General features: G+C 47.3%; 1 protein-coding gene across 1 annotated transcript in view; it reads left to right on the plus strand.

Annotated features, from left to right (window-relative positions):
* Positions 1-3,372: 3,372 nt before the first annotated feature.
* Pawr (pro-apoptotic WT1 regulator) overlaps positions 3,373-18,163 on the plus strand; it is an 84,632-nt gene continuing 69,841 nt past the window's right edge. Inside the window, exon 1 of the mRNA XM_052753296.1 lies at positions 3,373-4,369. Within this exon, the coding sequence (XP_052609256.1) occupies positions 3,815-4,369 (555 nt within the window). The 5' untranslated portion in view covers positions 3,373-3,814. The remainder of the gene's footprint in view (positions 4,370-18,163) is intronic.

Consider the following 18,163-nt stretch of genomic DNA (forward strand, 5'->3'; position numbering starts at 1 on the left):
AAGCATGAGAATGTAAGCTGGAATCCCCTGAACACATACAGCCAGGCACAGTGGCTGTGCTTTGTTATAATCCTTCTAGACCTGAAAGATGTAACTTTTACACCATGCTTGTCTATTATTTTGACTTGAGGATGCACTATATGCTCTATAGATATTTGCATTGAAATAAAAAAATGGGTATTTCCCCAGTATACTATTCATTATTTCAACCCATACAAATAGGCTAGCTCATGATCCAGCTGGTCTACTGCTTGGAAATGATAAGTGAGGATTAGTGTTTATAATTATTTTCACTCTAACATGTTCAAAGAAAACCTTGCTTCTTTTGTTAACATGAGCATATTTTCCTGCATTATGAAGTATAAGTGGGTCGATAAAATGAGTTCCGTTAGGCCAACTCAAGACGGTTCTGCTGTTGACCAGGAACATTTGGCAAGGCCACAAAAGGTTGGTGAATGCGTCTGGCATCTGGAAGGTTGAAGTCCAAGATGATGCTAAGCCTGCCACAATGGATGGAGCAAACCCCAGAACCAAGATCCACCCAGCCCCGAATGTCAATAGTGTGGAGGCTGAGCAACCAAGCTCCGTGTCTTTGAGGATTATTTCATCAGAAGTCCATACATAAAGATGATAAGCAAACATCTTGCAGTTCAGGCTTGACTCAGCTTAAACACTTGGCGAGAATGTTGGAGGAAGCCTGGTTGTGCAATGTATCTTTGGGAATACCGAGAATGGAAAAGTCAAGACAAAAGGTATAATAAGCGATAACAATAACAAAATAGAGTGCTTTGTACATTAATAATCTCTTTCATCCACGATTCTCTGGGCACTTTATAGACTAGTAACTGCTCTGGTTCTCACATAGTACCTTTTATCTAAGGACCTGAGGCACTTTCACAATGCTCTTAAGATGTAGGAAGTATCATTATCCCCATTTTATATGCAGGTAAACAGAGGCACAAAAGTTAAGCAACTCACCCAAAGCCAAGCCAGCCAGCACTCCTGACTCAGAAGCGATTAATACTAAGAGATGCAGTGATAAATATATTTTCATAAATGTTACCCTTGTTCATTCAAGGTCTATTGTTTTCAAGTTAATATATATCCACTGCTTCCTCCTCCTCCTCCTTCTCTTTCTCCTTTCTGTCTCCCCATACAGAAAGTCCTGACAGTTTGATATTTTAACAGGAATGGTCCTTGAATCACGCATACTACAATCAGAGTCAACTCTTAAAACAGCTTTAAAACACATGGTACTATTGCTGATTTTATAGTGAAGAAAGCTACTGAATTTCAGAGAATTTAAACATATGCTAAAAGTCTGTGTGGTAAATTATGCATGTGTATCCAGACTGAGCAGGTTCTCTTTCCAGCATAGTCTACAGCTCTCCAAGAGAGCATCCTGAGGTTAGAAATGCATGAATGGGAAAATTTATAGTCAGGCTTCATTTTTCTTTTTCTGTTTTTTTTTGTTGTTGGTGTTTTGTTTTGTTTTTTTGAAACAAGGTTTCTCTGTGTAGTCCTGGCTGTCCTAGAACTCACTCTGTAGACCAGGCTGGCCCGGAACTCACCGAGATCTGCCTGCCTCTACCTCCTGAGTGCTGGGATTAAAGGTGTGCGCTACCACCGCCACTGCCAGGTTCATCTCAACTCTTAAAACCTCAGAAACCAAAACCACGATTCCGAGAAACTTGGGTGGTGCACCTCAGTTCACACCAGCTAGGCTCACGATCAGTTTGCTTTGAAGTCTCCTCTCCGGGGAGACCTTTTACCAAGCCACTTCCTAAGAGTTCTCCAAGAGTTAACCTTAGGCTCAGCCCAACAGGCAGACCAAAGACCAGAAGTGCTTCTGGGAAATGCAGAACCTGTGAGTCATTATCGCCTGTTCCCATTGCTGGGGTAGGTACCTGCTGCCTCCTTTGCCTACATTATGCCACCTGAGCAAAATGAAAACGATTTGTCAGGTCAGCCTGTGTGACTCACGGCTCTCACTTTTTTGGAAGTGAAGACACGGTTTCCCAGCCCCTGACAAGGATGCACACTGCCATTGCATGGATGGGAGAGATCAGGGGGGAGCCCATTCACGACCTTAGACGACTCGTATGTGTGTTTGGACTCATCCCTGAGCATAGTAGGGCTGGGGAAAAAAAAAATGGAGACGATCCAGCTTTACGACGTTGGTGGGAGATTTGCTGCTAAATCTGTCCACAAGAGGTGTAGAGACGGCGTGAAGAGGGGATGAAGTGCAAATACAGGGAAGCGTGCAAAGGAACCACGTCCAGTTAAAAGCTGGGGAGAATAGCAAAGTCTCGATCATTCATTCATTTTAGCGGCTCCTTTTAGCTAACTCCCTCTTACCACGACCCTGGGCTGTTTCCAAGGGGGGCTGGTTGGGTTTCTCAGGGTCCTACCCGCCACCCACCCCCTTGCATCCGAAAAGGAGGGGGGGGGGAAAGCGGCGAGGGGGAAGGGACGCGTGGGTATTCCCCCACCCTGGCGAGCCAGGTCCCTGAATCATCATCACCAGCTGGTGGCACTTGCCTCCAGCAAGTCCCAACTTTCCCTGGAATCAGACGGTCTTGTACTTAAAAGGGAAGAGTGGTGGGAGACCCGAGAGGCGGGAGAGAGGAGTGAGGAGAGGGGCGTGGAGCCGCCCATCCCCGCCCCACTCGCCGAAGGAGGGAGGGGGGGAGGGAAGGGGGAAAGAATGAAGTGTCCCCGCCGCCGGCGCCCTAGCCGCACCCCGGGGAAGGGAGGAGGTGCAGCGGAGGGGCGGGGCGGGGCGGGGCGGGGCGGCGCGCACCTGGGCGCGGAGGGCGGGGCTTCGGCGGCACTCCCTCCCCTCTCCGCCCCCTCCCGCTTGCGGGCCGGCCGCACGGGGACTCGGCCCTTTCCGCCCCGCTTCGGCCCCGCTCGGCTCCCGCCCCCCTCCGCCCCTTGCTCTCTCCCTCCCTCCCTCCCTCCCTCCCTCCTTCTCTCCGGCCAGGGACTGCCCCCGGAGAGCTCCAGCCGGCGAGTTGGCCGTGGCTGAGCTGGTGGTGCGCGCGTCCCTGAGCGCTCCGGCTCACCTGGACCACCCTCCTCCTCCTCCTCCTCCTCCTCCTCCCCCGCGCCCCGCGCCTCGTCCCACCTAAAACTTCACCGAAGGTAAGGGGCTCCCCCTGGGTCCCCGCGCTCGCGCGCGCGGGGACTCGTGCACCGGTTCCCCCTTCTCCTCCTCCTCCTCCTCCTCCGCGGGACACTTGTCTCGGCCCGTTCCAGTCGGCTAAGGGGGTGCTCCATGCCCCCGGGTCCCGGAATGGAGGCGTCCTGTGTGTGTGGCGCGCGCGCGAGCGCGGAGGGGCGTCGCGCGCGCGCGGGGAGCTCGGCACACAGGTGGCAGCGGCGCGGGTGTCCCCGGTGCGCGATCGCGGACCCCCCCGGGGTGGGTCGGGGGAGGGTGGGGCTCGCCTCTCCCTCCTCTCTCCCTCCACCCCCGGGGGTCGGAGATCTCCGGGGTGCACGGAGGAGGGTGAGCCGTGCAAACTTGGTCAGCTAGGGGTGGGGGGACTCGCGGGTACGCCGAGGGGTGCAGGCGATCGCTGCCCTGCGGTTGTCCCGGGACCTGACGCCGCGCCCCCCTTCTCCCCTGCCCCGTGTGCTCTCCCCGCAGAGCCTCCTCGGTCGGGCAGCGCGCTCGCTCCGCGCGGTTCCTCTCCCTCCCCACCCCCCGCGCCTTGCATTCTTGCTCCCCGGGCAAGCGGCGGCGGCGGCGGCGGCGGCGGGAGTCGGGACGCGCGGCGAGAGGGGCGCCCCCGCCGGCCCCTCTGGGAACATGGCGACCGGCGGCTACCGGAGCGGCGGCAGCAGCAGCAGCAGCAGCAGCACCACCACCACCACCACCACGGACTTCCTGGAGGAGTGGAAGGCGAAGCGCGAGAAGATGCGCGCCAAGCAGAACCCCGCCGTCCCGACGGGTTCGGGAGGCAGCGGCGGCGGCGATCCGGCCGCTAAGCCCCCCGCGGGGCAGCTGTCCCCATCGGCGGCCGCCGTCACCGCCGCCGCCGGGACCGCGGAGCTCAACCACGGCCCCGCGGGCGCGGCCGCACCTGCTGCCCCGGGGCCCACCGCCCTCAACTGCGCCCTCGGCCCCTCCGCGCTCTCCCCCCGCGCCGCTCCCGGCACCCGGCGGCCGGAGGATGAGGGCTCGACCTCCGCTGCAGCCGCGGGGGCGCCGGCGTCCCGGGGCGACGAGGAGGAGCCGGACGGTGCCCCGGAGAAGGGCCGCAGCTCGGGGCCCAGCGCCAGGAAGGGCAAGGGGCAGATCGAGAAGAGGAAGCTGCGGGAGAAGCGGCGCTCCACCGGCGTGGTCAACATCCCCGCCGCCGAGGTGAGTGAGCCTGGCCGGGCGCCCGGGGCGGTGCTGGAGCTCCGGGGACGCCTCCTCCTCCTCCGGTGTCTTCCACCAGGGAGCTCCCTCGACCCGGAGGTCCCTTCCACTCCCTCCCTCCCTCCCTCCCTCCCTTTCAGCCGCGATGGAGGAGTTTTAACTTGGAGCCAGTGATTCCTAGGAAGTTCCTCCGACCCAGATTAGGACACGTGCTTTTTTTTTTTTTTTCTTTCTTTCTTCCGATCTCGGAACCGGGTTGCTAACTTGAGAGTGATAGGTAGATAGTTTGTGTCCCCAAGATTGGCCAGCCTAGACTTTTCCGTGTTTTTGGGGGGGCGGGGGCGAGGGTGGGGGTGGGGTTGGGGGGGTGATCGGTTAGGAAAATCGATTCGTGGGAGGGGAATGACGTATTCTGGTTTCCCACGTGTCCATCTCGGGGCTCTCAGGTTGGTTTTTATCTCCGCTTCCCTTAGCCGTGTTGACAAGGAAAGCACCTGTAAAGAAAGCGTAGCCTTAGCAATCGTAGCTCAGGCAGCGTTACCTCGCAGTAAACCCGAGGTGAGGGTGTCCACAAAAAAGTCTGCGGTGTAGCCCACATCGCCCTCCCCCACCCCCACCCTCCGGCCCAAGAGATACTTGGGACAGTAGGGATGCTGTCGCAACTGCCGTTCTGGAGGCTCGGGGATTTCTTGAGGTATTTAATAATCGGGAAAACATTTGTGGGAGGTGTGCTTTTTTGTTTGTTTGTTTGTTTGGGGGGGTATTTTTTGGCGTTTCACAAAACATGTCTTCAGGCAGCATGGGGGCATTCTCTCAGAGGACTGTGTCGAGATTTTTACCCAAGTGTGTTATTGTTGCACCTCCATCTACCTGAGAGGAAGCTGCTCCAAACCGTTTGGGGTTTGGGCGGGGTGGGGTGGGGGAGTGGTTTCACCCGAGGAAGCCACATCTTTACTCGGTGGCTTTTTAGTTTTTTTTTTTTTTTTTTTTTTTTTGGTTTTTCGAGACAGGGTTTCTCTGTGTAGCTTTGCGCCTTTCCTGGAACTCATTTGGTAGTCCAGGCTGGCCTCGAGGCTTTTTAGTTTTTACTCTCCACCCACAACTTCTTTAATTCTTGGCCCTTGTTGGCCATTAAGTGACTGTTAAAATATTTACTAACTTGGGGCTGGGCGTGTGGCTCAGTGGTAAGCGTTTGCTTAGCGTGCATTAAGTAAGGGCTCAGGGTTTGATCTCCAGCACTGCTTAAATAACACAACACAAAACCACATTAAAAGCCAGGCATCATGGCTCAGAGGTGTAATTCCAGCCTTGGGAGGCTGAGGCAGGAAGATGGAGCCTTTGAAACCACAGTCAGGTTATGTGTTTGGTGAGACTATCTCCCCCATCCCCAACCCCCACCAATTTACGAACTTTAATTGTGGTTTAAGTCATTTGTAGTAATGAGTATATAGGAATTGTAATTTTTTAAGTAGTACTAAAATGATTTCCATACTTAGAAAATCAGAGTATGTCTCTGTAGGGCCTATTTTTGTGTTTTTATGTGAATGTTTCAGAGATTTTTATCAGCAGGAACAACTGTCCTCTGTGGTTTACTACTTGTACAAGATATCTGTTACTCATTAAAGTTGCTTTCAAAGGAATTCATAAGAATGGTAATCAAATTTCCAGGTTCCTTTTTTTTTAATGTAAAAATGTGAAGATTAAGGGGAACTGAAGACAAAGCTTTGGAGAGACTACATTCCTCAGCTTTATTTTTAAAAACAGCTTATGGTCCAAATAATAGAACTTGTCATTTTTTTACTCCTTTTTCATGGTTCATCTGACAGGGGTCTTATTTTGGGAACTATGTTGGCAGATGTTGAACTTCATTTTTTTGGTCTGGCTGCTTGTGCTAAAATTATTTTTTTAATTACTTTAAAAGAGGGAAAAAAAGAAAAAGAAAAACCCAGGGAAAATAAGTAGGGTGTATCTTGTGAGAGCTTAAGAAACATCCTTTGTTAGTGGGTCCTCCTCTGAGTGAGGAAACACAGTGTTGAGAATGTAGATGACTCCCACTGTGATTGGGTCGAATATTCTGGAATGTTTCTCGTTTGGGTGTTGGCAACTCCTAAATTTAATCTTCCTTAAAAACAAACAACCCAGGGTACCGTGTTTTCCCCCCTTGTCTGTGGAATTTGAACCCTTTTTTTTTTTTATTGAATAGGGAATTGAGGATTGCTTTCTTTTAGTGGTAACCATGGCTCTGTTTCAAGCTGTTGTGGGCCCCAACAAAACAAGGTCATATTTTACCACGGTATCTAATTAGCAGGCATACTTCTCGAGTGTCTCCTTCCCTTAGTTTTAGAATTTTAGAAGGTTTGTTTTTTGTTTTTGTTTTTGTTTTTTTAGATTGTTTTAACAGTTGCAGGATATATATTGCAGGACATTGAAGCTGAACCATTTTTGTATCTTTTAGGCTCTTGCTGTTTTAGAATTGCAAGCCATGCTTTCCAGTAGTGAAGGCCACTTGCAGAAGGGGTTTGTGCATGCTGTAGCTTAGCACTCTTGTTTTAGTGAGTTGTATTTTATAAACTTTTGGGTACTACCAATCTGTCAGTGGTGACACAAAGAAGTATGCGTATGAGACTTGCATTCATTCACACAGCATTCCCACACAAGTTTATTCCAGATCATCCTGGCGTCGTGTGCTTAGAGGATCTATTTCAGTGGCTGATTATCTTTGCTCCTTCAAGAAGGCACATCTTGGTGGCTGTGGTGGCACATGTCTTCAACCCCACCGCAGAGGTGGAGGCAGAGGCAGGCAGGTAGATCTCTATGTGGCTGAGGCCAGCTGGGGATACCTAGTGAAACCAGTACCTTTCCCATCCCCCAAAATGTACACATGAAACAGCCGTGTGGCGTATCCATTCTGGCTTTCACCAACGCGCTTTTATTATTCTAGTGTGTTATTTATATTGCTGCAAAGGCACCTGACTACAGCCAAACATCCCAGTATCAACTAGGAGAGAGGAAATGGGTTAGAAGCTAAAACTACCCAGTAAGGGGATAGGCTACAGGGCAGGTACTGTGGAAGTTGAGTATAAATGTCCAAATTTCCAGATAACCTTGAATGAGGCAAAATTGAGTTTTCATTAATTAGCTTTTTGTTTTGTTTTAATTTCCCCTGGCTGTTTACGTTTTCTCCTTATCCTGTGTGGATAATTAGGACACGGCATACTACCTGTTCCTGCTGTCTGTGTTTCTCATGTCCGACAAATGATCGTTATATGCCTGTGTCCATTGCATTGTCTAAGGAAGCTGGGTAAAACAAGAATAACGCAGTATCTGTTTGGAGAGAGCAAGGCTTGAATCCAGGGAGAAGTGTAAGAACCAGTGTGAAAGCATGGGAACGCAGCCTGCGGCCGGTTACTTATTTAGCATGCTGTGCAGTTAAAGGGAAGAGATGATTGAGCTGGGACCAACTTGGAAGATGAGACTCTTGGGTTGAGTCCTACTTATTTCCATAACCTTGTGTATGTATCCATCTGCATAGTCTCATGGACGTTTGCATGCAAATGCAGTATTTTAAGTGTCAAAGTGTGGTGGTTCTTGCCTTTTGGCAGCCTGTTGATATCATGTGGGGAACTTAAAATGAATGTTTCCCCTGCTGATTCCTGGCCCTTCCTGCCCTCCACTCCCCATGTGATTTAATGGGTTTGGGATGGAGCCCAGGCATTAATATTTTTATAAACTCCCCATGTAGTTCTAATGTGAGTCAGGGTTAAGAGCCATTGGGTCACAGTCTGGGAATAGAGACGTGGCTAGAACACAGGCATTGTCCACAGGTCCTCCCAAGCATAGTAAGGAAACATGGTAGAAATGGTGTGTATAGGTTCACCCCTACGCAGTATACCTCCTTCAGAGCAGGAAGCGACATTGAGGACTTCTGAGAGAGTTGCGTATCTGCTTTATTTACAGAGCTACTACCTGGAGACAGTTGCCATAGAAATTAGGGTTGTCTCATCCGTAGAGGTAGCTACCGATGAAGACTTGGTTTGTGTTAAAAGCCAGCGCATATTTAAACCTTTGACTTGCCTAGTCATCGGCTAAAATGCTTAAAGGTCATGGCAGCCCTGTTGCGAGGCTCCTCTGTCCCTGTTACCAGAGTAGAAAGTAGAGGCGTAGAGTTTAAATGATTCAGGATTATATAGATACAAATGTGACAGTTTTTATGTACTGACCAAGAAGATTGTGTAGAAGTGATAGAGCAGTATTTAATGTTCTTGTGGGGTGTGTGTGTGTGTGTGTGTGTGTGTGTGTGTGTGTGTGTGTGGCAGAAAAACAGATTTTTAAGGAATTAACCTTGCATTATTTAGCATATTTAGCATATTTCCTTAGCTTTTACCCTTCATGTTTTATTAAAGTTGTTTTTTGATAATTGGGCATTTGAAAGAGAAAGCCTGTCAGGGTTCGGAACTGAATAGAAACAGAGCCAAATTTGTAGGCTCAGAGATTGCCTTCAGAACCTCTCTAGTTTGCTTCAGGAGATTTTTTTTAACACCAGGGTGCTAGCAAAATGAAAAACAGGAAATTATTTTTTGTTCGCAATTCAAAAATGTATGCTTTAATACTACTTAAATGATAATTTTTTTCCCTGTCAAGATGGTGTTGCTACTGCATAATTTGAACTCAGACCTTCAAAGGTGAGGCTGGAGAATCATTTAATATAGAGAGCACTTTCACGGGAACACCATCGAGGCGGCAGTTACTCAATGCATTTGCTGAACTGTGCATGGGGCATGTTCTTCTTGGTAAACCTTAGAAATACAAGTAGATTAGGATGTGGTGCTTCTTATATAGCAAGCCCAATGTTCTAAGCAACCTCAGTGTTTGTACTACACACACACATACACACATACACACACACACACACACACACACACACACACACACACCCGCCCTCCATTCCCATGTCAAGTGTTCCCCATCTCTGAGTCATTGGTAATGTCTCTCCTGATTCATCACATAGAGAAGTCAACAGTCTGGAACACAATGGGAATACCAAAAGGTATTTCTTAATCTGCCTGGAGGGTTTAATAGGAATACTGATACAAAAGGTTTCACCCAGTTTCAATTGTTGGTAAATATTGGGGCTTGCCCTTTTCTCAGCTTCCTTTTTCCTCCTTTGAAAAAAAATGGAGAGATCCACAGTTCATAAAATGCATCCTTTTAAAAGTGTACACTATGAGGCTAGGGACCCACCTAGTCCATTGTTCATCAGTAGAGTGCTTGATAGCATTCACGAGGCCCTCTATTTGATGCCCAACAGAAAAGAAGTAAGAGTGGGCAGGTCTGTTCTTTCATGTATCCCTAGGGCTGTGCTCTATAAATGCTTTTGTATTTTCATCTGGAATTTTCTTTATGTCCTGGGACCTGTGGTTGGCTAGGTTTTAGTTCTCCGCTCAGTAAAGTGCAATAGTATTCAAACTTTGACAGGGTAATAACTTCTAAGTAATTCAATATCAATCTTTCCTATGTTTCACAGAAAAGAAATAATGATGGATTCCTTAGTTCTATATTTTCTAAAGCTTGGGCACCTGCCACCAATAGTTTATGCTAGAATTTGGTGTTAGAGGTATTTAATGGAATGGAATGTGTTACATTGATATTGAGTTTTTTCATACCTTTCATGGAGACCTGCAAAGCTTGGTGACATAACCACTTGAGAGTATTGATCCGTCTGAGAAAACAATGGAGTTGTTTGATTGCTTGAAGCTTGAATGGTATTAGCTAAAAGTGATACCTTTAAAAATGTGGCTTGGGTGGGAGAGAGACCACCTGGGTGACACTTAACTGTTATTTTCAGTGCAGACTTCCTAGATCCACCTGGGTAGAGGGAGTTCCCCGAGACTGTGTTTTGACATGTTCTTGGGGGATTCTGTGTGTATACTGTAGGTCTGAGGAGAGCTGACTTGAATCTCCTCTCCTTCACTCGTTCATCAAATGAAACTAATACTGGTTGTCTAGCAGACCTGTCATGTGATTCTAACAAATTAATGTGGGTAAAGCCAGGCACATTGAGGAGGGAAAGGCAGGAGGAGGGGGTTTGAGACCAGCCTGACCTCTCCCGGAAGACACTGTCTCAGTAAAACCAAAGGGTTATAAAAACGTTCACATGCTAGTCATAGAAATTACATTGGTAACTGCCTGTCGTCTGGTGGACTGGATACAGGGATGGAAATCTTTTTTTTGTTTTTTTCTCTTAAAACTTTTTATAGATACTTAAACAGAGATAACGTGATCTACCTGGAAGTCTATATCACTTGAAGTATTTATATAATGCCATGTGTTTAATGCAAAATGCATGTACTTTGCTCCTTGTCCTGCATTTGTCAAAAGCCTAGACCATAGGAAAGTTGTCTAATATGTAATTTTTTTTTTTTTTGGTTTTTCGAGACAGGGTTTCTCTGTGTAGCTTTGCGCCTTTCCTGGAACTTACTTGGTAGTCCAGGCTGGCCTCGAACTCACAGAGATCCGCCTGGCTCTGCCTCCTGAGTGCTGGGATTAAAGGCGTGCGCCACCACCGCCCGGCCTAATATGTAATTTATATGTGACTAGAACTTAACTGTCACTCATGTTTTATGTCCGATTAAGGGAAAGCACACAGTCCGTATATGGATGCCTTTAATGATTGGCAGGTCAGACTCTACTGGATTTCCAGCCCTCTTATCACAGCTTGCATTGGGTGCAGCATCGTTTTTCTTTGTTGCATCCTCTAGGCTGTTCGACTGTTGGCTTGGTGGACTAGCGGTTGACTCGTTGCATGCTTGGAGGAGAGGGAATTTGCAGCTTGTTTTAGAGAGTTGTCTTAGAGCCATGGCACTGGCTGCCATGGGGTCAGTCTCAGTTCTGTAGCCGACCTAATATTTCTGGTACCGTACGCGTGAGATCTATAAGAACACCCAGTTTCTAAAAGTGGCAGAACTATGTATTTCCAACGTAGAAATAGCTCCAAGTTCAGATCTTAGCGATTGATTTGCTGCTTTGATGTTTTTAGAGATAGTCAAATAATTTTTTGGTCTCTCTCCCTCCTTCCCTCCCTCCCTCCCTTTTCCAGAGACAACAGGGTCTCTCTTGTAGCCCTAGCTGTCCTGGAATTCTCCATGTAGACCTCGTTGGCCTTGAACTCCCAGAGATTCTCTTGCCTCTGCCTCCAGAGTGCTAGGATCATAGGTGTGTGCTGCAAGCTCAACATTTCAAGCAGCGTTGTTTTGTGTTGAATTTCAAGAAATAGAACCATTAGGTTTTGAAAGTCACTGTTTTGTTAGGGTTTTGCTGGGATGAATGGATGTGAAAGTTTAGGTTGCAGATCCGTTTGTTTTCAGATCTGTAATAAACACCAAGTTTCGCATGTGTAGGATTACTAAAAATAGAATTGTGTTGTTGGTTGTTTTTTACTCTTTGTCTCTTTTTGGGGGCCCCAAAACCCAGCTCCCAAATAAATCACACGCGGAGTCAAAATTCCTAATTATAAATGTCTGGCCTTAGCTCGGCTTGTCGCTCGCCAGCTTTATTTAACTTATCCCATCTAGCTTTTGCCTTGGGGCTTTTACCTTTCTCTATTTCTGTACACCTTTCATTATTTCTTACTCTGTGGCTTGCTGTGTAGCTGAGTGGCTGACCCCTGATAACCTCCTCCTCCTTCTCTGGCTGCTTGCTCCAGATTTCTCCTTCTATTAATTCTTTCTGCCTGGCAGCCCTGCCTATTCTTTCTCCTGCCTCGCTATTGGCCGTTCAACTCTTTATTCAGCCGTCAGGTGTTTCAGAAAGGCACAGTAACACACCTTAATAATATTCCCCAACAGAATTGAGTTTGAAATAGGGTGAAAATTGATGTTTACTGTCTTATCATCTATAATTCAAGACTAAACTTATCTATGGGCATGTCAACAAACTAGTATTTCTTTGAGAAATCGCTGTCTAATGTGTGAATTAATTTTTTTTTTATTACTTTCAGAGTAGCAGAGTATTTTAGTACACATTTTGGGGGTTGGACATATGACTCTGCCGTTAAGAATGCATACCTCTCTTCCAGAGCGGGGAGATGGTAGCTTTTGCATGCATAGAATATTGTCTGTGCAGTTCAGAGCAGGGCCTTCCCCATGTTATTTCTTCACATTAATTCACAAGGTGGGTTTTTTCCATCGTTGTACAAGACAAGGAATTTGAACCTCAAAGAAGTTGAGTCTTGGCCAAAGGCTGTACCGGCAGGACTAGGTCTTAACTTCAGATCTGTTTGGCTGTCGCGCTCACACATTGGTTGTCATTGTTGGAAGCACCTCGGATCTGTTCTAACAGAGGTGACTTTGATAATGTGGGGACTCTGTGGTGGGAAGCAGGTGGAGAACAGTTAGTTAATGAGGAATGACCAGCTCAGCTTGGGATGGATCCAGAGGCAGGCCAAGGAATCCAGCTGATGCTGTTGGTCTTTGTGCGTATTGTTGGCAGGGTACTTCCTTTCTCTGTCCATACCTGTTTATACAATAACTCTCATTAGTTTTTTGGAAAGGAAAAAGGTTACCTGTCTAGTGTGAAATCCTTATGAAGAGGGCTCTTTGTTCAGGAACAGGTAAATCTCCCGAAGATTAATGAACTGTATAAAGTAGTGTAAAATAATAGACACATGGTAAAGAGAAAGAATTTCAAATTTCTGAGTTAGAAAATAGCTCGGTCAGGAGGTGGTGGCAGCACATGCCTTTAATCCCAGCACTCAAGAGGCAGAGGCAGGTGGATCTCTGTGAGTTTGAGGCCAGCCTGGTCTATAGAGTGAGTTCCAAGGCTATACAAAGGAACTCTGTCTTAAAAAATGAGAGAGAGAGAGAGAGAGAGAGAGAGAGAGAGAGACAGAGAGAGACAGAGAGAGACAGACAGAGACAGACAGAGACAGAGACAGAGACACAGAGACACACAGAGAGAGACAGACAGAGACAGACAGAGACTCAGGGATAGAATCCGACACAAATGTAACTTTATAATGCATAGGTTTGTGAATGACTTTGGAGGTGAGATGAAGAGGCTTTGCTGATATTAAATGTCCCGGATCTGGACCAGTGAGATGGTTCAGAGGGAAGAGAGCCTATTGCCAAGTCTGAAAATCCAAGTTTGCTCCTTAGGACCACGTGAGGGGAGAGAACCGACCCTTGCTACTTGTCTTTTGGCTTCCACATATACATCGTGGCTTACACACTCCATTCCCCTGCTACACAAATAAATGAATAAATAAAATTTATTTTGTTTCTTGAGTTTGGACTTCCGTGGACTGTGAAAGCCGGGTCTCTGTTGCATTCTCTAGGTCTCTGTTGCGTTCCAGGTCTCTGCTGCATTCTTAGCTGCTGCCTGGGCGGCATCTCCACATTTTCCTTCCTCTCCTTTTGTTTCCCTTGGGTGCTTTGGAGGAACTCGGGGCCTTTTCCAAATCATGGTTTTAGGAATGAGACTCACCTTATCTCATGTGTGCAAGTGCGGGATGTACAGGTGAGGCAGGCTGCACATGTGTGTGAGGGTGCACGCCTGCACATTCATGTGCGGAGAGACCTAGGGAGGATGTCGTCTCTCCGCTCTATTGTGCCCTACCCCACTCCCTGAGAGAGTCAGTCTATCGCTGAACCTGGGGCTCCCAGATGTTTGGCTAGGCTGGCTGGCCAGCAAGTCCCCAGGATCTGCCTGTTCCCTCTGTCCCAGCACTGAGGTTCATGTAGCCATGCTGTCTGTGATGTGGGTGCTGGGGATTCGAATTAAGTCCTCGTGCTTGCATACCAAACACTCCTTTGCTTGCAGAGCCTTCTCCCTCTTGACCTTTTATTTTTTTATTTTTTGGACAATTGCTCATTGAACCCAGAACTTGCCATTTTGGGGGCGAGGCTATGCTGGCTGTCAAGCTCGGGTGTCTGTTTCCCTCCCCAACCCCAGTGCTGGGGTCACAGATATGCATCACCAAACCCAGTTTTGTTTTAAGTATTTTAAAATGATTTATTTCATTCATATTTTATGGGCACTGGTGTTTTGCCTGCATGCATGTGTGTATGAGGATATTGGATCCCCTGGACCTGGATTTACAGACAGTTGTGAGCTGCCATGTGGGTGTTTAGAATTGAACCTGGGTCCTCTGGAAGAGCAGTCAGTGCTCCTAACCACTGAGCCATCTCTCCAGCCCCCAAACACAGATTTTTCCTGGGTATTGTGGATCTGAACTCAGCTCCTCTTGCTTACATAGCTGTTTATCCCCTGAGCCATCTCTCCAGCCCCTTTCTTTTCTTTCTTTGTTTTCTTTTCCCGAGACAGGGTTTCTCAGTGTAACAACCCTAGCTGTCCTGGAACTCACCCTGTAGACCAGGCTGGTCTCGAACTCACAGAGATCCACTTGCCTCTGCCTGCCAAGTGCTGGGATTAAAGATGTGGGCCACCACTGCCCTACCTCTGTTTTCTTTTGATGACAGAGGTAATCAGGAAGGAGAGAAACAACTCCTGAAAGTTGTCCTGTGACCCCCACGTGTACTGTTTTACACACACTCCCACAACCCAGATGCCCTTCAACTGAAGAATGGATAAACAAAATGTGGTACATATACACAATGGAGTACTACTCAGCAGAGAAAAACAATGGCATCATGAGGTTTGCAGACAAATGGATGGATCTAGAAAAAATCATCCTGAGTGAGGTAACCCAGACTCAGAAAGACAAACATGGTATGTACTCACTCATAGCAGGATACTAGACATGAAACAAGGATGACTTGTCTGCTACTCACATCACCAGGGAGGCTACCTGGAAAACAGGACCCCAAGAAAGACACAGGGATCACCCAATGACAGAGAAATGGAATGAGATCTACATGAACAGCCTGGACATGAGTGGGGGTAATGAAAGGCGAGGGTTGAGGGAAAGAGAGCTTGGGGGAGCGGGAGATCCCAGCTGGATCAACAACAGAGAGGGAGAACAAGGAATAGGAGACCATGGTAAATGAAGACCACATGAGAATAGGAAGAAGCAAAGTGCTAGAGAGGCCCACAGAAATCCACAAAGATACCCCCACAATAGACTGCTGGCAATGGTCGAGAGTCAGCCCGAACTGACCTACTCTGGTGATGGGATGGCCAAACACCCTAATTGTTGTGCTAGAAACCTCATCCAACTACTGAGGGATCTGGATGCAGAGATCCATGACTAGGCCCCGGGTGGATCTCTGGGAGTCCAATTAGCGAGAATGAGGAGGGTTTATATGAGCGAGAATTGTTGAGACCAAGGTTGGATAAAGCACAGGGACAAATAGCCAAATGAATGGAAACACATGAACTATGAACCAATGGCTGAGGGGTCCCCACTGGATCAGGCCCTCTGAATGGGTGAGACAGTTGATTGGCTTGATCTGTTTGGGAGGCATCCAGGCAGTGGGACCAGATCTTGTGCTCATTGCATGAGTTGGCTGTTTGAAACCTGGGGCCTATGCAGGATTGTTTGGCTCGGCCTGGGAGGAGGGGACTGGACCTACCTGGACTGAGTCTACCAGGTTGACCTCAGTCTGTGGGGAAGGCTTTGCCCTGGAGGAGATGGGAATGGGGGGGGGGGGTTGGGGGGAAGGTGAGGGGGACGGGAGTGGGGAGAACAAGGGAATCCGTGGCTGATATGTAGAACTGAATTGTATTGCAAAATAAATTAAAAAAAAAATGAGTTTTGTGCAAGATCAACTCTAGATTAAAATTTGCCAGTTTGATATGCTTTCTTTTCTTTTTATATACTGTGTTGTTTCATGTATATAATTAATAATCTGCCTTTAAACTTGACACTGTATTATGACTCATGGCTGAAATGCAGACCTCTGAGAGGAGGGCACTGTTGGGCTGCTCAGTGAGGGGCCCGCACTCAGACCCTGGAATGGTGCCTCCAGCTGTCAGCTGCTGGGGTCCCTGAGGGAGGGACAGGGGCGCAAGAAGGCTGATCTTTGATGCTACCTGAAGGAATGCTGCCATGGTAGAGAAGAAGCGTCCAGGTGAAGCTGAGGGGAACAGAGGACAGGCAGGACATGCCAGCATGTAGAGGCAGAGGACTAGCTTTCTCCTCTATCTCTGTATGGACAGTGTCTGACAGAAATAGGGTTGGGTTGGCTCATGTAGCATTGGCCAGAGTAATTGAGAAAATTATTCTCTCTCTCTCTCTCTCTCTCTCTCTCTCTCTCTCTCTCTCTCAGATTTCTTTCTCTCAGATTTCTTTCTTTCTTTCTTTTGGGAGTTTTGCCCGCATATGTCTGCACCGCATGTGGGCATTGTCCTCAGAGGCCAGAATCCCAGAATCCCCTGGAACTGGAGTTAGATGACCTTGAGCTTCCAGTTGGATGTTGGGAATTGAACCCAGGTCCTCTGGAAGAACAGCCAGGGCTCTTAACCACTGAGCTACTCTCTCCAGGTCCAAACTGGGTATTTCACAGGATTGAGGTAGTACGGATCACAGTTTCAGGTGTGGTAGTGGTTTAGTGTGTATTTTGAAAGAATTCTTTTAGGGATTGTGCGTTGCTGTGTTCAGATGGGTTATGTCTGCAGTGTAGAGACAGGAAGTAAATGAAAATGTTAAAATTGAAACTAGTTATGTGCAAATGAGGAAACATTTTATTACCCTCTTTACTGCCTATCTGTTTTCAATTTTATAGAAAAAAGTTAGGTGTGTGTGTGTGTATGTTAGGTGTAAGTTTAAAATGATTCTGATAGAAGTGTGTATGCATGATCGAAAGCAGATAGAAAATCCAGCGATAGTACTGTGGAGAGGCCTAAAAAATAGTTAAGAGAGAGGTCTCCCGAGTGGCTGGCCTGTTTCAAGGCTGCCAGGGAAGCCTTTTGTGAAACCAGGCTTTACAATTGAGATCTGAATTTGGGGACTGGACCAGTTGTGTAGAAGTTAAAGGGAGGAGCTGAGGGGGAAGTTCTGGTAGTTAGCACAGAACACGCTCCAGGGGAGTGATCCTGCAGTATGCAGCGTGTGGGAAAGGTCTGCATACCTGGAGTGATGCCTATGTGCAAAGATAGACAGGGGAAGGGCCATGACAGGTAAAGAGCAGCAGGGAGCTGCATGGTCCGTGACTGAAGTTATCTTGACCCTTTGGGTTGTTTGTTTGTTTGGTTTTGGTTGTGCTGTGGTTGAACCCAGAGCTGCTTATTTTCATTACATTTCCCCATCACTTTGCGTTTTGTTGAATTACAGTTTAAACCTGTGAGCACAAGAGCGTTTACTTTGTAGGTTGGCCGGCTTTGAGTCTTGAAGGTAATTCTTTTTGTTGGTATTTTTTTTTTTCTTGAGACTTTTCCTCGGCATCTATTTGCTCGTGTAAGATGAAGAAGAATTGTCAGAGAGTAGGGATCTCTATCCAGGTGGGGTAACGATTTTATTTATATTTAATTTTTTTCCTCCTAGAATTCTCTAAAATCACAAATGTTGAGAATATACTTAAAACTTACAGTGAAACTTAGTTCTTTTTGAAAATTGTGAGCTACAGCTTTAACAGGGAATGTTAGGAAATACCTGTCAACAATCTGTGTGGCCATCAGAACAAGTCAGTTACAGCCATTGCTCTTACTCTGGCATTATGCAAATTGATCCCCATGTAATATTATGCAGATCATCCCCATGTAATATTATGCAAATCATCCCCATGTAATATTTGCTGTCTCAGGAAGCCTGATGATGATGATGATGATGATGAGTTAATGTGGATTTTTAGAATATAATTGACTAATAGTTTAGAAAACAAATAAATACTTTTTCCTATG

The sequence above is a fragment of the Peromyscus californicus genome, unplaced genomic scaffold, assembly GCF_007827085.1.
Source record: "Peromyscus californicus insignis strain IS unplaced genomic scaffold, ASM782708v3 Scaffold_24__1_contigs__length_46423439, whole genome shotgun sequence".
Taxonomy (NCBI): domain Eukaryota; kingdom Metazoa; phylum Chordata; class Mammalia; order Rodentia; family Cricetidae; genus Peromyscus; species Peromyscus californicus.